Consider the following 15,237-nt stretch of genomic DNA (forward strand, 5'->3'; position numbering starts at 1 on the left):
AAATGGATGAATAAAAGGGAAAACAACAACAACAACAACAACCAAAAAAAAAAACCAAAACCAAAACCAGAGGTAAGATAAAATTATTGCAAAATAGTTTATAAAAATAAACCCTTGTTTTTGCAAGGTGCTGAGATGCAGCTTTCCAGAGGAGTAGCAGTCTGTGATCTGCACTAACAGCTCTTCAGATTACGGCCAAGCATTTTGTTTACTCATTGATCCTGATGGAAAAGAACATGAAGTTTCCAAGTTTACACGATTACTATATAAACCATGAAACATTCACTTTCTTACTTACAAAGTGCAACGTTTCCAAACTTGGATCACATATGGTACAGTAACAAGATGAAACAGCCAAAAGGCCCTGTAAGCCAGCTCCCAACTGTTTTATTCACCAGAAACAGGTCAGAAGGGCTAGGAATGAGGGAGCGGCTGAGTGCAGTGCAGCTCTGTGGTTCACCTGGGTGTCCTCTCACATCATCAGTGAAACAAGGCGCCCAGCCTGAAGACCCCATTCCCCAGCAGCCTCCGTCCACTTTCAGCAGTGCTCTGGCTTCCCTGAGAATGTTAGATTTCCAGGTCGAGATACTAGTGAAGAGCCTACCTGCATGTTACTCTCCCATTGTGCCTTGCCCTCCAGCAGGGCATCCAGAACAGCCCTGCTTGGCTCCTCGGCTGAAGGATCGTTCCCGCTCACCACATAGTAGGATGACCGCACCCTCTTGAAAAACTCGACATCAACATTCTTGCTATTGCTGTGGTTGGGAATGTACACCAGATCCAAATACACTGGGGGTCCTGGAGGCACTGCTGTAGATTTTGCCACCTTAGTATTCCCAGGTCCTTCAGAAATCAGATAATGGAAGAATGTATTACAGGTTGGTTAAAAATATGCATTTATTAATTAATCTTATAACCACTGAGGTGAGATGTGTCCAATTATGGCATTACCCTCCTACATCTAGTGACATGTTCCACGTTTCTGTATCCCAATTACGATTGTAATGGAAGGAAAAAACGGAATAACTGTAACTCTATAATACAATAAAATCTCACTACCGTATAACCAACAATTGAGTGAACCTTTCCATTATGTACCACTATTATCCAATAATTACTATGCAGGGCTGTGATTGCTGAATTATTATTCAATAAGTGGGTATTATTTTCCAGGTTAAGAAGTACAGCTTTTCAAAAGTCTCAGGTATGCACGATTATAAAACCTAGGGACACACAGGGCGCCACGGAGATCTTAAGCAGTCATGAGACTGGGGGTACCAGCACACGGCAGGACACGGTAGCTGTTGATACGCTCAGACTGCCTTGGAGTGCATCAAGAAGATACTATACGTGATCAGAAAGAGGGGCAAAGAGGAACTTGGGAGGACAGAAAAACTTGTAAAGCAATTACTTTACAAGCGTTTGTTTCCCTCCTGGATCTTTATTTGCATACACAAATTAGGCACTTATCACAAAAAGTAGGGGGAAGCATGTTTTTGCTGCTGTACACAGTATAGTACTTGTTCTAAGAAAAGCTTCAGTCAAAAGGAAGTTCAAAGTTTAAACATATTAAAAATTACTACCCCAAAAGAAGTGGCTTTTGCTAGGCAGAGGATTGTGGTGAGAACTGAAAATGAGGATTCAACAAGTAATTTTATCCATATGATCACCATTTATGTTCTATTAGCCTTCACACGTTGTTACAGAGGATGAAGTTTGGTCAACAATTATCTAAGCAATACTGTCTATTTGGGGTCACATACTGTAAGGCCAACAAAGCCTATTACAGTTGTCTAGCATGTCCATAAAGCAATATGCCAAATAAGCATCATGATATGATAAGATTTCCTGAATTAGAGAGTTTTTATTATTGGTTAAGTTACAAAATATTGTATCATATTTATAATAAAAAAATCCGTGATGTATCTTTCCGAACTGTGAATACCAATACTGGATAAAATATTAGACGTTACTTATTACACTTAAATGTCACTATCAAGTGGAGCCTTGTCTGCTGCTCTAGTGCATACTGGAGAAGTATGCTTTAAGGAAGAAGAATCTCCTATAAAGCTGAAGGGCCAGAGAAATATACAGCGTGAAGAACCATATGCCGCCCTGAAACCTATCTACTAACGGAGACATGCGAATGATGGTGTAATAAAGGAACAGAGGACCACTTAAAATGGGGAAGCTCAAGACAGCTGAACACTGGGGTGTTTGTACTGAAACCTAGACCCACTCCTTGCAAAAAAGCTTTCAATGGAACATTAGTCCTGACAACAACAGAATCAAAGTATCCCTCACACACTCTCTAACAAGATTTGCCAGAAGCAACAGATTAGCACAATGCCTCCTTCAGTAACCTAATTTGTATTTTATTACTACTTAGAACATACAACAGTCATCGAAAATGACATTAACTTCCGTATGATTACTCATCACTGCTGGCATAAGACTTTAAATGGATTAAGTGACATACATGCTTAGTTCATCTGAAGTGCTACTTACTACTGTTACAATTTTTAAAAAAACTCCTTTTAAAATTAATCCAGCAAAGTAGTAAGAGCATCCAGTGGCTAATAGTACCTTTGCCTCCTACAATATTAAAATTAATTAATTTATGCTAAGAGAATTGTACCTACTTGTTTCTCATGATGAGTGAAGTGGTTCACTTTGTTACTGATTTCACTTCACCTACAAAAGTGGTATTTTTAATTCTATTAGATGGTTAACAGTTTGGAGATCCAGTATTAAGTTCTTTGTATTTTATGCATTTACACTCTGAGCAAACTGACACATCAAAGTGTCTCAGATTGCAAAAGTTAATTTAATGAATTTCATGCATTTAAAAGTGGCCTTTAAATGCTGGATTTATATTTAAAATCTGGGCTTTCTTTGGGGATTTTCAACAAGCCACATTCTCAGCTGATTTGAAGGCAAACTAACTTTACTGCAACAACTGAGAAAATCTTAACACTAGGGAACTGCTATCTTTACCTGTGGTTGCAGTCTTTGCTGACTTGGATGTTGATGTATTTGCGGCGTTCTTGGTGTCCTTATCTTTCTCCTCCACTCGAAACTTTACTTCTGGATTAGAGATATTTTTGGTTGCCTTCTCCACAGACTCCTTCTTCTTTGGAGAAGCTGTTTTGGAAATTTTGTCTAAAGATTCTTTTATAGCTGGCTTTGGTGAAGCCACTTGTTTTGATTTACCATCACTTTTTTTAACAGGAGAAGACGACTTGGTCTTAGTACCCTGCTTTTTTGTCTTTGTTTTTTCTTTGAGGTCCTTCTTCAAAGGTTTACCCAGATTCTGATCAACAGGCAGAGCCTCTGGATCAACCATGGAAACATCAGGGTGCCTAGGGGAAGGGCTGCGGTCCTGCATTGGGACAGGTGGTGGGTCAATGTGTTTGTATGTAATTGTCTTGTCTGTTGGAATGGTTTCTGACTCATCTTCCGAGTCAATGTTAGCATCAGCAGTGATGGAAGGACATTCCTCAGTCTCGGGGGGAACATCCGAATCGGTCTGGGATGGGGCAGACTCACTTACGGATGTGGGAGGGGTTTCATCACACTGTCGCCCTTGCTGCTTTCCCTCAGAGGGTGGCTGGGCTCCCCCTGATTGAGTTAATGGCTTCTCTTGATCTTGAGACTGTTCTTCACTTGCAAACCACTCAAGTGGGTTTGGGTTGATAAATGAGGGTGAAAGTTCAGTTTTGGGATGTTTATATTCGCAAGAGGACACAAGGCATAGGTCAACATCTTGACGGGATTCTGCTAATGATTTTCCCGGACTGAAATGTGCGCTTGCTTCAGAGGTATAGCTAGGAGCTTCAGGTGACCTGGTGGCTCTCCCAGTTGTCTCAAAGGAGTAATCTGTAGCCTCAGGTGAGCTGGAGGCCTTCCCAGTTGCCTCATAGGAGTAAGACATGGCCTCTGGTGACCTGGTGGTTCTCCCAGTTGCCTCATAGCAGTAGCTAAATGCTTCTGGTGACTTAGTGGTTTTCTCTGTTGTCTCATAGGAGTAATCCATGGTATCAGGTGATCTGGTAGCTTTCCCAATTCTCTCATAGGAATAATCTGTGGCCTCAGGCGATTTTTTCTCTATTGTCTCATAGGAATAATCTGTGGCTCCTGGTGACCTGGTGGTTTTCCCTGACATCTCATAAGAATAATCTGTGGTCTCAGATGACCTCATATTTTTTGCAATTATCTCATAGGCATGATCTGTGGCCTCAGGTGACCTAGTAGATTTTCCAGTGGTCTCATAGGAATAATCTGTGGCCTGAGGTGATCTAGTAGATTTTCCAACTGCCTCATAGGAGTAGCTAATATCCTCTGGTGACCTAGTAGTTTTCTCTGCGGCTTCATAAGAATAACTAAGCTCTTCTGGTGACCTGCTGCTTTTTTCCGAATCGTCTTTTTCTGGGCTGAGCAAAGATTCCGGACTGTGCTTTGTTAGGGGCTCCTGGTAACCAAATGCTTTGACAGAGGACACTTGCAGTGACAACGAAGGTGTGTGACTAGCTGACACTGCTTCTGTGATTGCAGGTGGTGAATCTGGAAAACTAGGAGAGTACAGAGGAGAAGATTCCTTTGGAGTTAATGGAGACAGGTCAGACTTTGGTGACAGCTTTTCTCCTAGGCTCTGCACCTTTTCTGAGGTAAAAGAATGTAGTGACATATCTCTGGGTGGAACAGCACGTGAAAAAGTTTCCTCTGGCAGTGGTGAAATCACCTGGGAAGGTGTATGAGCTGATGAAGTTGAGGATGAAGCCTCAATTTGAGAAATGGAAATAATTTCTGAAATATCTTTATCCTGAAAGTAAGATGACTGCTCCACAGGGGAAATCTTCTGTGCAAAAGTAGGCTCCTGTATATCTGAAGGGCTGTAATCTACCTCTGTTGGTCCATTTTCAGATATATGGTGTATACTAGTGCCCACAGTAGGATATTCTGGAGATTGCCTACTAAAATCCATAGCTAAAGACTGCTCCGGGGACTCCTGACCAAATTCAACCGACATAGTTGACTGCTCAGGTGATCTATGATCGTGCACTGGCGTTCTTGATTTTGCGGTTTTAGGTGAGAAATCTGGTGGCGAAATTGACATGGGTCTTGGGCACTCTTCCTTAGATGGAGACATTTCTGTTTCCTGAAAAGTTGTTGGTGTTTGTACAACTGACACTGAAAGGGAATCATCAACTTCAGTAGAGTGGGGAGATCCGACCTCAGCATGCAAAGAAGGAGATACATCATCAGTAGTTGGTTCTGGAAATGAACTAGTAGCAACAGATGCTGTAGAGACAGAAGCTACTCCTTCTATATGGGAATAGGTGTCTTCTGCTACAACCTCATCAACAGGAGTTGCAGACTTGTCAGAAACAGTGCCTTCAGAAATTGACATTTTGGTATCGTCTTTTAAAGAACCGAACTGACTGATATCTATTTGAGTAGGTGAGAGATCACCTGCTAGCTTCCGCTCATCCAAGACCAGTGAAGATTGGGAACTGCTGGGTTCTGTATCCTCCATTTTCCTCTCTAGACTGAAGCCATCCTTAATTACCACAAACTCCATGCTTTTTTCATCTTGTTTATCTTGAAAAAGGCCAACAGAGCTGGCTTCAGAAGCTGGGCTCATCTGAACAGGTGATTTTTCTTTTTCAGGTTTACCCTCAGAAGGACTTCTGTAATCTCTGGTGGGAGACTTTAAATCAGCACTCAAAAATGTATCATAAGCGGTCTCTGAACCTATCAGTGGTGGACTTCGTAGAGGTGAGAGAACCTTTTCAATAGGAGATTCTGAATCTGGAACAGGCTCATCCATAGGGCTTATTCTGGGTTTTGCAGATTTATCTTTGTCTTCACTGAATTCAAAGCTAACGGGAGCTTCTGTTGACTTTTCACTGGTTTCAGAGGGAAGCTGACTGGACTTTTCATCAGTGGGAGACTGATAATAAGGTGTATGGCCAGCACTACCAGCAGCAGACTGCGAGGGAGATGCTACTTCTAACGTTTTATCTTCAGGGCTTGCACAGTGCTCTTCAGCAACTTCTTGACGTCCATCAGGCAATGAAGTAATGGGAACAGGTTCAGACGAGACCTTGATTTCATTGGGGGTGAGTGAAAAGTTCACGCTACGTTCACTCAGTGGAGTTTTGGCAACAGGTGATAGAGGGGACAAACTGTCAGCTGGACTCTTGGCTGGACTATGTTTTCCACCAACATCTTCTTGACATGGTTCTTTCATTTCTAACTTAGTAGTCCCTTGGATTTCATTTTCTTTTTGACGGTATACATCTTGGAATGCAGATTTGCAGAATTTGTCTTCCTCTAATGAAGAAGGTGGTGAGATGGTGGAAGCTGAGGCATTATAGTCTTTACCTTCTGTGGCCTCTGTTTTGGATCCTTCAGATAATCCATTGAAAGCATCTGGAAGTGGAGAAAGTTTAGGCCTGCCAAACTCTTGAGAGTATAGTGATGTCTCATACTTGGTAATGTTCACATACTCCTGAGAGGGGGACTCACTTTCCTCATTGTTAGTTTCATCACTCATGACATCCCTTGGTGTTGACATTTCATCCATTGGAGTTGGTTCACTGGATATTTCGATGGTAGACTGTGTGTAACCTGAAGTAGCAGTGAACTCCTCAGGTTGATCTTCTCTATTTTCTTCATCAGAAACAGTGGCTTCACTTTCTGAACCACCAGGTAATGTCTCATCATGGATAGAAGAGGCTGGTTCAACTGCTGGAGACTGAGGCTCTGAGCGTTTTGTTGGTGTAATTATGAGTAGCCCATATTTATCTTCAACTTCACCAGCTTCTGCAGCTTTGTCTACCACAGCCATCACATAATCTTCTTCAGCTTCTATTTTTTCAGTTTCCTCTTCATCTCTGATGCCTTCTGCCTTGTCTTCCTCCTCTTCTTCAGTCTCTTCGGTTTCTGCCTTTTCTATTGCTTCTTCCCTGTCTTCCTCAGCCCGTTCATCTGATGCCTCATAATCTGCCTTTTCAATATACTTTTCATCATCTTTAATGTTAGCATCTGGTTTAGCCATTATTTCTTCTGAGCTTTCTTCAATTTTTCTTGTTTCCTCCATATATGGTTTTGCAGTGTCCAGTGGTGTCTTTTCTTCTTCATCTTCACCTCGTTCTTCAGCTTCTTCTGTCTCTGCCTTTTCTTCATAATCTCCTGCTTCAGATGATTCTTCCAAGCCAGTTCCCTCATCTTCAAACTTTTCATTTTCATCGACCTTGTGCTTTTCCACAGGTTCCAATTCTTCGGGTGTCTGTTCACACTCACCCTCAGCTTCTGTGGTAGTTATGCCTTCATCGGAGGACTCAGCAGGTCCTTCATTATCTACTTTTTCTTTTTGTACTTCAAAGGCCTCTTTTTGTACTGTGCCAGTGAGTTTCAGTTCATCCTCTATCAGTGCAACTTGATGTTTTGTTTCTTTTACTGTTTCTACTTCTTCAGCTTTCAATTGTTCAAAATCCTTTGTTAAATCCTCTGGTGAAGACATAAGGGATCTCTCTGCCTCAAGTTCCTTTCCACTGGCTGTAATTTCTGCAGCTGCTACAGCTGTGGCAGTGACTCCAACTGCTGCAAGGGCAGCTTGTGCTCCACTGACTTTGATCTCCTTCTTCACAGTCTTAACTTTTCCTTTTTCCTTTGGTTTTCCAGCAGGTACTGCTTCTTTCTTAGCAGATTCCTCCTTCTTTTGTGGTTTAGGCTTTGCTGCTGGCTTTTTGGCTTCAGTCAAAGGAGCAGCTGTCTTCTTTGTTTCTTTAGGAACTTTTTTAATGTCCTTTTTAGCTTCTTTTTCTTCCTTCTTAATTTCCTTCTTAATTTCCTTCTTCTCTTCCTTTTTAGCTTCCTTTGGCGGAGCTTCTTTCTTTACTTCCTTCTTAGTTTCCTTTTTCTCTTCCTTTTTCACTTCTTTTTTAACTTCTTTCTTGATCTCTTCTTTTTTGGGTTTTTCCTCTTTTTTGGTGGGTGTTTTCTCCTCTTTTTTAGAAATGTCTTTCTTTGGTTTTTCTTTTTCCTCTTTCTTTTCTTCAGGTTTTGCTTTGACTTCCTTTTTCACCGGCTTCTCCTTTGACACTTTTGGTTTTACATCTGTGCCTTGTTTTTCAGGAGTTTCAGATTTTACTACTTGTTCTTCTTTACTTGTTATGTCTTTTTCCACCACTATAGGTTTGGATTCCACTTTTGCTGGTTTCTCTTTTTTAACTGGGACTTTTTCTTTGCTTTCCAACTTCTGAGGCTTTTCTGGTGCTTGAATAGGCTTTGCAGTCTCTGGTGTTTCTTCCTTGGATTCTTTTCTGACAGGTTTGCTTGGTGGTGTCTTTGCAGCAGGCTTGAGACTCTCCTTGCTGTCTGTGCGTTGTTTCAACTTTGCTTGTTTCACAGCTGGACTAGCAATGTTCCCAGTTAGGTCTTTTTGGGTAACCACTGGTTGTTTAAGGAAGTCTAAGTGTTTGAGTTTTTCTAGTCCTTCTAGAATATTATATTGGGTGTTGTTTCCAGGAAACAGAACTCGGATTATTTTTTCTGCAGGATTAGCTGGATGCCACACAATCAGGGATGAGACAGAGGTGAAGTAGGATAATGGAATGTCTAGTTCTTGGCCATTTGGTAGAAGGAAATCAGCTTTATCTTTGTTAGTACCACTCCACTGCTGCATAAAATATTGCATCTCTTTGCTATTTTTAACAGGATTAAGCACATACATCTCAAGCTTGCCGACTCCCATTTTCTGGAACAAAATGATGGGGTCAATGGTATTTCCCACATTTCTGAAAAGAGGTTCTGGTTTCATAGACAATTTATTTAAATACTGGAGAGTAAAACAAGCTTCTTCTACACTTCTTTTTACTCTAAAGCTAGGATCCAGGTTCTTCAGGTTCTCAGGTACGTTAAGGAATACAACTCCTAGATCAGGTGAGATCAGATTTTTCATCCAGTCGCTGTTGGTAGTAGACCCTTGAGACTGTTCCTCTTCCAGTTCAGCTATCTTTCGCTGAAGCATGCTATTAATTCCTGGCAGGTTGTCATCTCCAATGTGAGTGAGCAGAATGGAATCTACCCTGTCCAAGTGCCGTATAAGTTTCCAAAAGCAAGATTTTCTTTCAGATCCTCCATTGATAAGCATGTTGAAGCCATTCACTGCAAACAATGCAGAGTCTCCTCTTCCCCCTGGGAAAATATAACAGCAGGGTTTGGAGAGTTTCAAGAAGCCTCCTGAGGTTGGAGGTTCCAAAATGTCAAAGGGTGATGGCACTTCTACTGATTCCGACAGATACTCTGTGAATTCAGAGAGTCCTTCCATTTCAGGCAATATGGAAGCTGAGTTGAGTTTAATGTTAATAAAGTCTTGAAGGTTGTGTCTGTCAAGGTTGGAATTTTTCCAGTCCCCTTCCTCAGGGCAGAAAAGAGTCAGGCTGGCTTTGTTGGCAGGGTGTGTGGTGCTCAGTAATTCACCAATCTAGGGTTGTAAAACAAAACCACAAGAAGGTGCATGTAAATTAATTTTTAATAACAATGTCAGAACATAGTATTTCCTGAGCAAATAGATAAAACCTTTTTCATTTGCTTCTGCACTGGTGAGTACTCATCCTAGTTGCTAAAGGAATCTGTTACCACAATTAATTTACTACTATATTTTTTAAAATACAAAGAAGGACCTTATTCCTGGTTCCTACCGCCCAAAGGATGTCAGTACCACAAGATTGCCCCCTTCTTCCTCCACTCTTTATAGGAAGACAGTACACACTTTTATGTTGAGAGGCTATGAGGACTATGAGGCTAACAATATCGGAGCTCACACTATCTGTACCATTGGCTCATGAGTCTTCCTCCTGCCCAAGTCCATCCAGAAGAGCCAGGCAAGTATTTAAGGGTTAAAGCACATCCTTTTAACAGGCAGAAAGTAACTGCAACCCGGAAGAGGCCAGCATCTTCCCAGGGGGAGCCTCCTCCCTCACCCTGTCTCTCAGGAGATATTGTGCTGTGTCAAGGTTTAGGCCCAGCTGGAAACTCAGCACCACGTGGCCACTCTCTCTCTCCTCCCCACGGTGGGATGGGGAAGTGAAAATAATAAGGAAAGGCTCTTAGACAGACAAGGACAGGAAGGGTTCACTCACCAGTTATGGTCACTGGCAGCACAGACTTGGTGGTAAAAATTGATTTAACTTGCTGCCAGTCAGAGTAGGGTAAGGTGAGATAAAATCAAATTTAAAAACACTTCTCCCCATCCTTCCTCCTTCTTCCTGGGCTCAGCTTTGCTCCTCATTTCTCTACCTCCTCACTGCCAGAGGCACAGGGGGATGTAGAATGGGGATTGTGGTCAGTTCATCACACTTTCTGCAGCTCCTCTCTCCTCAGCAGGAGGACTCCTCACACTCTTCCCCTTCTCCAGCATGGGGTCCTGCCCACAGAGACAGGTCTCCACAAAATTCTCCAACTTGAGTCCTTCCTACAGGCTGCAGTTCTTCATGAACTGCTCCAGCGTGGGTCCCTTCCATGGGGTACAGTCCTTCAGGAGCAGCCTGCTTCAGTGTGGGCTTCCCATGGGGTTACAGGCGTGGGATTCTCACTGGGCTGCAGGTGGGTCTCTGCTCTGCCGTGACCCTCCATGGCGGCAGGGGGACAGCCTGCCCTCTAACCATGGGCTCAGGGGAACCTCTTCCCCGACCCACCTCTTCCCTGCCTTTCCACAGTGACCCGGGTGTCTGCCTGGGTGTCTCTCTCACATCCCACTCCTTCAGGTTTTCCAACATATTCTTTTCCTCTACTAAAATCTGTTATCCCAGAGGTTCTACCACTGTTGCTGACTGGCTCAGCCTTGGCCAGCAGCTGGTCCAACTTGGAGCTAGGGAAGCTTCAAGCAACTTCTCACAGGAGCCTTTGGCCCCACAAACACTACCAAGACTGTACTACACAAAACCAATTTTGTATTTGTGCTGAAAACAGTGTTGCTAACACAGGGATGTTTTAGTTACTGCTAAGCAGTGACTACACAGAGTCAACGTCTTTTCTGCTCCCCACACCACCCCACCAGCGAGGAGGCTGGGCGTGCACAAGAAGCTGGGAAGGGACACAGCCAGCACAGATGATCCCAACTGACTAGAAGGATATTCCATACCATATGATGTCACACTCAGCATATAAAGCTGGGGGACGAAGAAAGAAAGGGAAATATTTGGAGTGATGGCATTTCCCTTCCCAAGTAACTGTTACATGTGATGGAGCCCTGCTTTTCTGGAGATGGCTGAACACCCGCCTGCCGATGGGAAACGGTGAATGAATTCCTTGGTTTGCTGTGCTTGCATGTGCAGCTTTTGCTTTACCTATTAAACCGTCTTTATCTCAACCTGTAAGTGTTCTCACTTTTACTCTTCCAATTCTCTCCACCATCCCACGAGGGGCAGGGAGTGAGTGAGCGGCTATGTGGTGCTTAGCTGCTGGCTGAGGTTAAACCACAACAGATGTATTTCACCACACCATCGTCACTGCAGTTCTTTCTGCAGTTTGGCTTCTGAAAAGCCAGGACCACTCACAGATTAGCATGACTGACTGCAGGAGACTTTTCTAGAAACTAAAAAATGAGTTATTGCTTCAGAAACAAGTCCTATATTTCTAAGACTATGAAGTACAGGGCTAAATAAAGAGCCAGAAAAAAAGTGCTATGGTTAAAAATACTCCTATCATTATTTTGATTTTAACTTATGGACCACCAAAGTTGAAGTTCAGGATAAATCCATGAATTCTGACAGTGTTTGATAACATGGTAGTACCAAAAACAGCTGCTGAAATAAAGGCAGAGAAAACAAGTTGTTCTATGCCAATGTATGAAGAACTGCTGTTGTGAACCGGTCTGAACAAAAACCCAGCATTAGATGATCCCAGATTATTAAACAAACAGACATGAAAAAGTATGACACATTTTATACCTCCTCAGTTCCACAGATACTTCCATTTGACCTTTTCAAATTTTACTGACAATTAGGTTAAATTTAGACCATTACTGTTCTATTTCTTTTAACAACAGTTTTCATAGAAATGATACGGGTTATGATACAGCTGAATAATTTTAAAGTCTTAGACCACAAGCTGAATCAGCAAAAGAAATAAATATATAAGAAATTAATGAAGTTTTATTGCAGTAGATCTCTTTGGGCCTCCATGTGTGTATGTCTGACTTCCTTTCTTTGTGTTACATAATTTATTTTGAGCATTTACCAAAAATAAAGTTCAACAAAGATGCTGTGGCTGTTATCAAAACAAAAATAATCCAACCAATACCTAAATAAAGCAGAAAATAAATATTTTCTCCCTTTCTTTGTCAACCTTACTAGGCATCCAAATCATCTGACAGGAGTATAAATAAATCTCACCCATATGTCAGACACGGCTTTGTCGCAAAAGCAGCAAACAAAATACCAAAGCAAAACAAAATAAAAGGAGAAAAGAATGAAAGATAAGGAAAATAGGACAACTATTCCTGTTGTTTACTGCAGAAATATGAGAAAAGTGACAGCACAGAGCATGGCTCTGAAATGGATTTAGGATGTCAAGTGTATTTCTTATGCTGTATGTCTGGTCAGGACTGAAAACACATTATTAAGGAGAGATAAAACTAGTAAAATATGACTTCTCCTGGCTGAATAAATCCAAGTCTGTTGCACACATAAGGAGATAACTTGAATACAGACTGTTTCTCATATAGGGCCAATTTTCTGAATAGATAAAAAAATCATATGGTAATGCACTAGGCTAGTGAATATACTGGGCCAAGGTTTGGCATTAGTCCACTCCAGTTTATATTATACTATATTTTGATTTCTGCTTCATACTCCTAAATTCTGATTTTCTTAGCTCATAAAAGTTGGCACATATAATGCAGACAGTGTAAAGCCATTGGTAGCACAGGCCAATGAAAGGTTGGAGAAAAATTATTCCAGACATAGATCGTTATCTGTTAAGAACAGTAAGTTCAAAAAAAATTGGCATTTGAAATGGTGACACCAAGAAGATTAACAGTTCCACTGCTTATGCTATTTGATAACACAGAGCTGTAACCACCTCTTCTTTGGATTCAAAGTCACTCTGAGAGCAAAACAATGTATCTGTGAATCTGATTGTCTTTTGAAGCACTAAGAGATATCTGCTGAGGAACCCTCAAGTTTTAAAATTGTCACACACAGTGAGGTGAAGGCAAACAGCAAGCTGGTTTCTCAGAAAAAACACAGGATTGTTTCCTACCCTGGACCACAAAGGTAAAAAGAAATGTTTTCCTCTGCTAGCTGTTGTAGCAGAGTCAGTGCAATGGGACATCTTCAGTCTTCTGGCGCGGGAGAAGTTGAAAACACGCTTTTGGGCACCGTCTGCAGGGGGTTCTGCAGGCTAGAGATGGATTTTTGAACTAATCTTCATAAGAGTATCCCTCAAGGGGTATTTGCTTATTTGTAAGACCATGCCATAGCCACAGTTCAGGTTTGGTCAAGTGAAGTAAAAATGGAGGAGGCCAGAAACACCAACTCTACACAGTACTCGCCAAACCTTACACACTTACAGAACCATATAATCATTTAGGGTTGGAAACGAACCTTGAGATCATAGAATCCAACCGTAAGGCCAGGCTGGATGAGGCTTTGAGCAACCTGGTCTAGTGGAAGGTGTCCCTGCCCATGGCAGGGGGGTTGGAACTAGATGGTCTTTAAGGTCCCTTCCAACCCAAACCAGTCTATGGTTACACTACCAAGTCCGCTAAGGTCAGGACAGCACAAGAATTCTTTCTTCTGATCACCACTCAGCCAGTTGTGGAGATAAGCCAAGGGAGCCTTATTCATATCCCATGGAGTACTCCCTGCAGGCCCACTACTCTGGCAATCCTTCGGTGGCTGCAACTGGTGTCCAACTACCACCCTTCCACTTTCCAGACAACAATTTTGCTTCATAACGGTAACAGTAGGATTTCCCCCTAGTTTTGCATTTTATCATAAAGTCATTATGTGTTGCTAATTAGCCAGAGGTGCAAGGAGCTTGGGTTTGCAATTTCATAGAAAAGTAACTCTGTGAACTGCCGGTGAGTTTTAGGTATCATGCGTGTTTCAGAGAACAGTATTCCAGCTCTTTCCCAAACCGTACAACCATGTGCAGATCAAAGAGGCTTTGGGAACACGAGCAAATGGACACAATAAAGTCGTACTGGAGCTCATGCAAACTTTTGCTTTTTGAGTGCTGAACTTTCAAATCTCACTCCACTGACATGCCCCTAATTAACTGTGGAAACTAAATTCCTACGGATGCAGCTATACAGTTTATTTAAATACATACTTTATATAGCAGCCAAATTAAGTGTGACAGCTGGTTTACTATGGGTTCCTGCCCTGTGGGAGCTTTCAGACACAGTACATTAAGCAAGAAAGCAAAATAACAAGACATGAAACAAACACCATTAAATACTGGTATATTTCATATTTATCTTTTTGGTAATTAAAAATCACAAGATTTTACTGGCCAAATTTAAAACACTACCAGAAGGAAGCCAAAAACTACAGCTATTCCAGCAGACACCCTCATCTTATTTAATGTCACCTACTATTTAGCTGCCAGCAGGCAAGAAGCTGATGTCAGGTTCAACTGGACTGCTTTGTATGTGAACCTTGGATAAACAACCTGTATAATTTAAACAGAGTGTTATCTCCTTCCATTGCCAAAAGGTCCCTTGATTTTCTTTTTCTGGAAGTTACACTGTAATTCCCCAAATTACAATTTAACTTTTCTGTTAAGCATTTTACATCAAATCTAAAGTAAACGTTTTGAAAGGCAAAAGCCTGTCATGAAGGGCAAAGAACATCAGCAGCGGGCTGCCAGTGCTAACTCTAACAACACAGAGGACCATTTGTTAGTCTTCTAGAAAACTTTGCCACCATATGACAGTGTATGGAAGACATTTTTATGAACACACCTCTTGATCTGTGAAGATCTCAATGAAGTTCTGGAAGGAGAAGGACCCTGACTGAAGAATGAGTTCTCCTGTGTTTTCAAAGCACTGCCCAGTTAGTACAAGGAGCTTGTGTCTCGCAGCGTCTGTGATCATTAAGCGCACCTAGAGTGAAGGAGAAAAAAACACAACAATAATTGGAGTTACCATGTCTTTCTATATTCTGCTGAGAACATGCAGTTTACCTCCCCTAATTTAAAACATAGAACCATAGAATCATA

The 15,237-nt window shown here is 41.8% G+C and overlaps 1 protein-coding gene across 1 annotated transcript in view; it reads right to left on the minus strand.

Annotated features, from left to right (window-relative positions):
- MAP1B (microtubule-associated protein 1B) overlaps positions 1–15,117 on the minus strand; it is a 15,902-nt gene extending 785 nt beyond the window's left edge. Inside the window, exons 1-3 of the mRNA XM_010151377.1 lie at positions 14,981–15,117; positions 2,998–9,493; positions 605–843 (exon numbers count right to left, since the gene is read on the minus strand). Coding sequence (XP_010149679.1) covers positions 605–843; positions 2,998–9,493; positions 14,981–15,112 — 6,867 coding nt within the window. The 5' untranslated portion in view covers positions 15,113–15,117. The remainder of the gene's footprint in view (positions 1–604; positions 844–2,997; positions 9,494–14,980) is intronic.
- Positions 15,118–15,237: the final 120 nt, after the last annotated feature.

This window comes from Eurypyga helias, unplaced genomic scaffold (genome assembly GCF_000690775.1).
Source record: "Eurypyga helias isolate BGI_N326 unplaced genomic scaffold, ASM69077v1 scaffold7195, whole genome shotgun sequence".
Classification (NCBI taxonomy): domain Eukaryota; kingdom Metazoa; phylum Chordata; class Aves; order Eurypygiformes; family Eurypygidae; genus Eurypyga; species Eurypyga helias.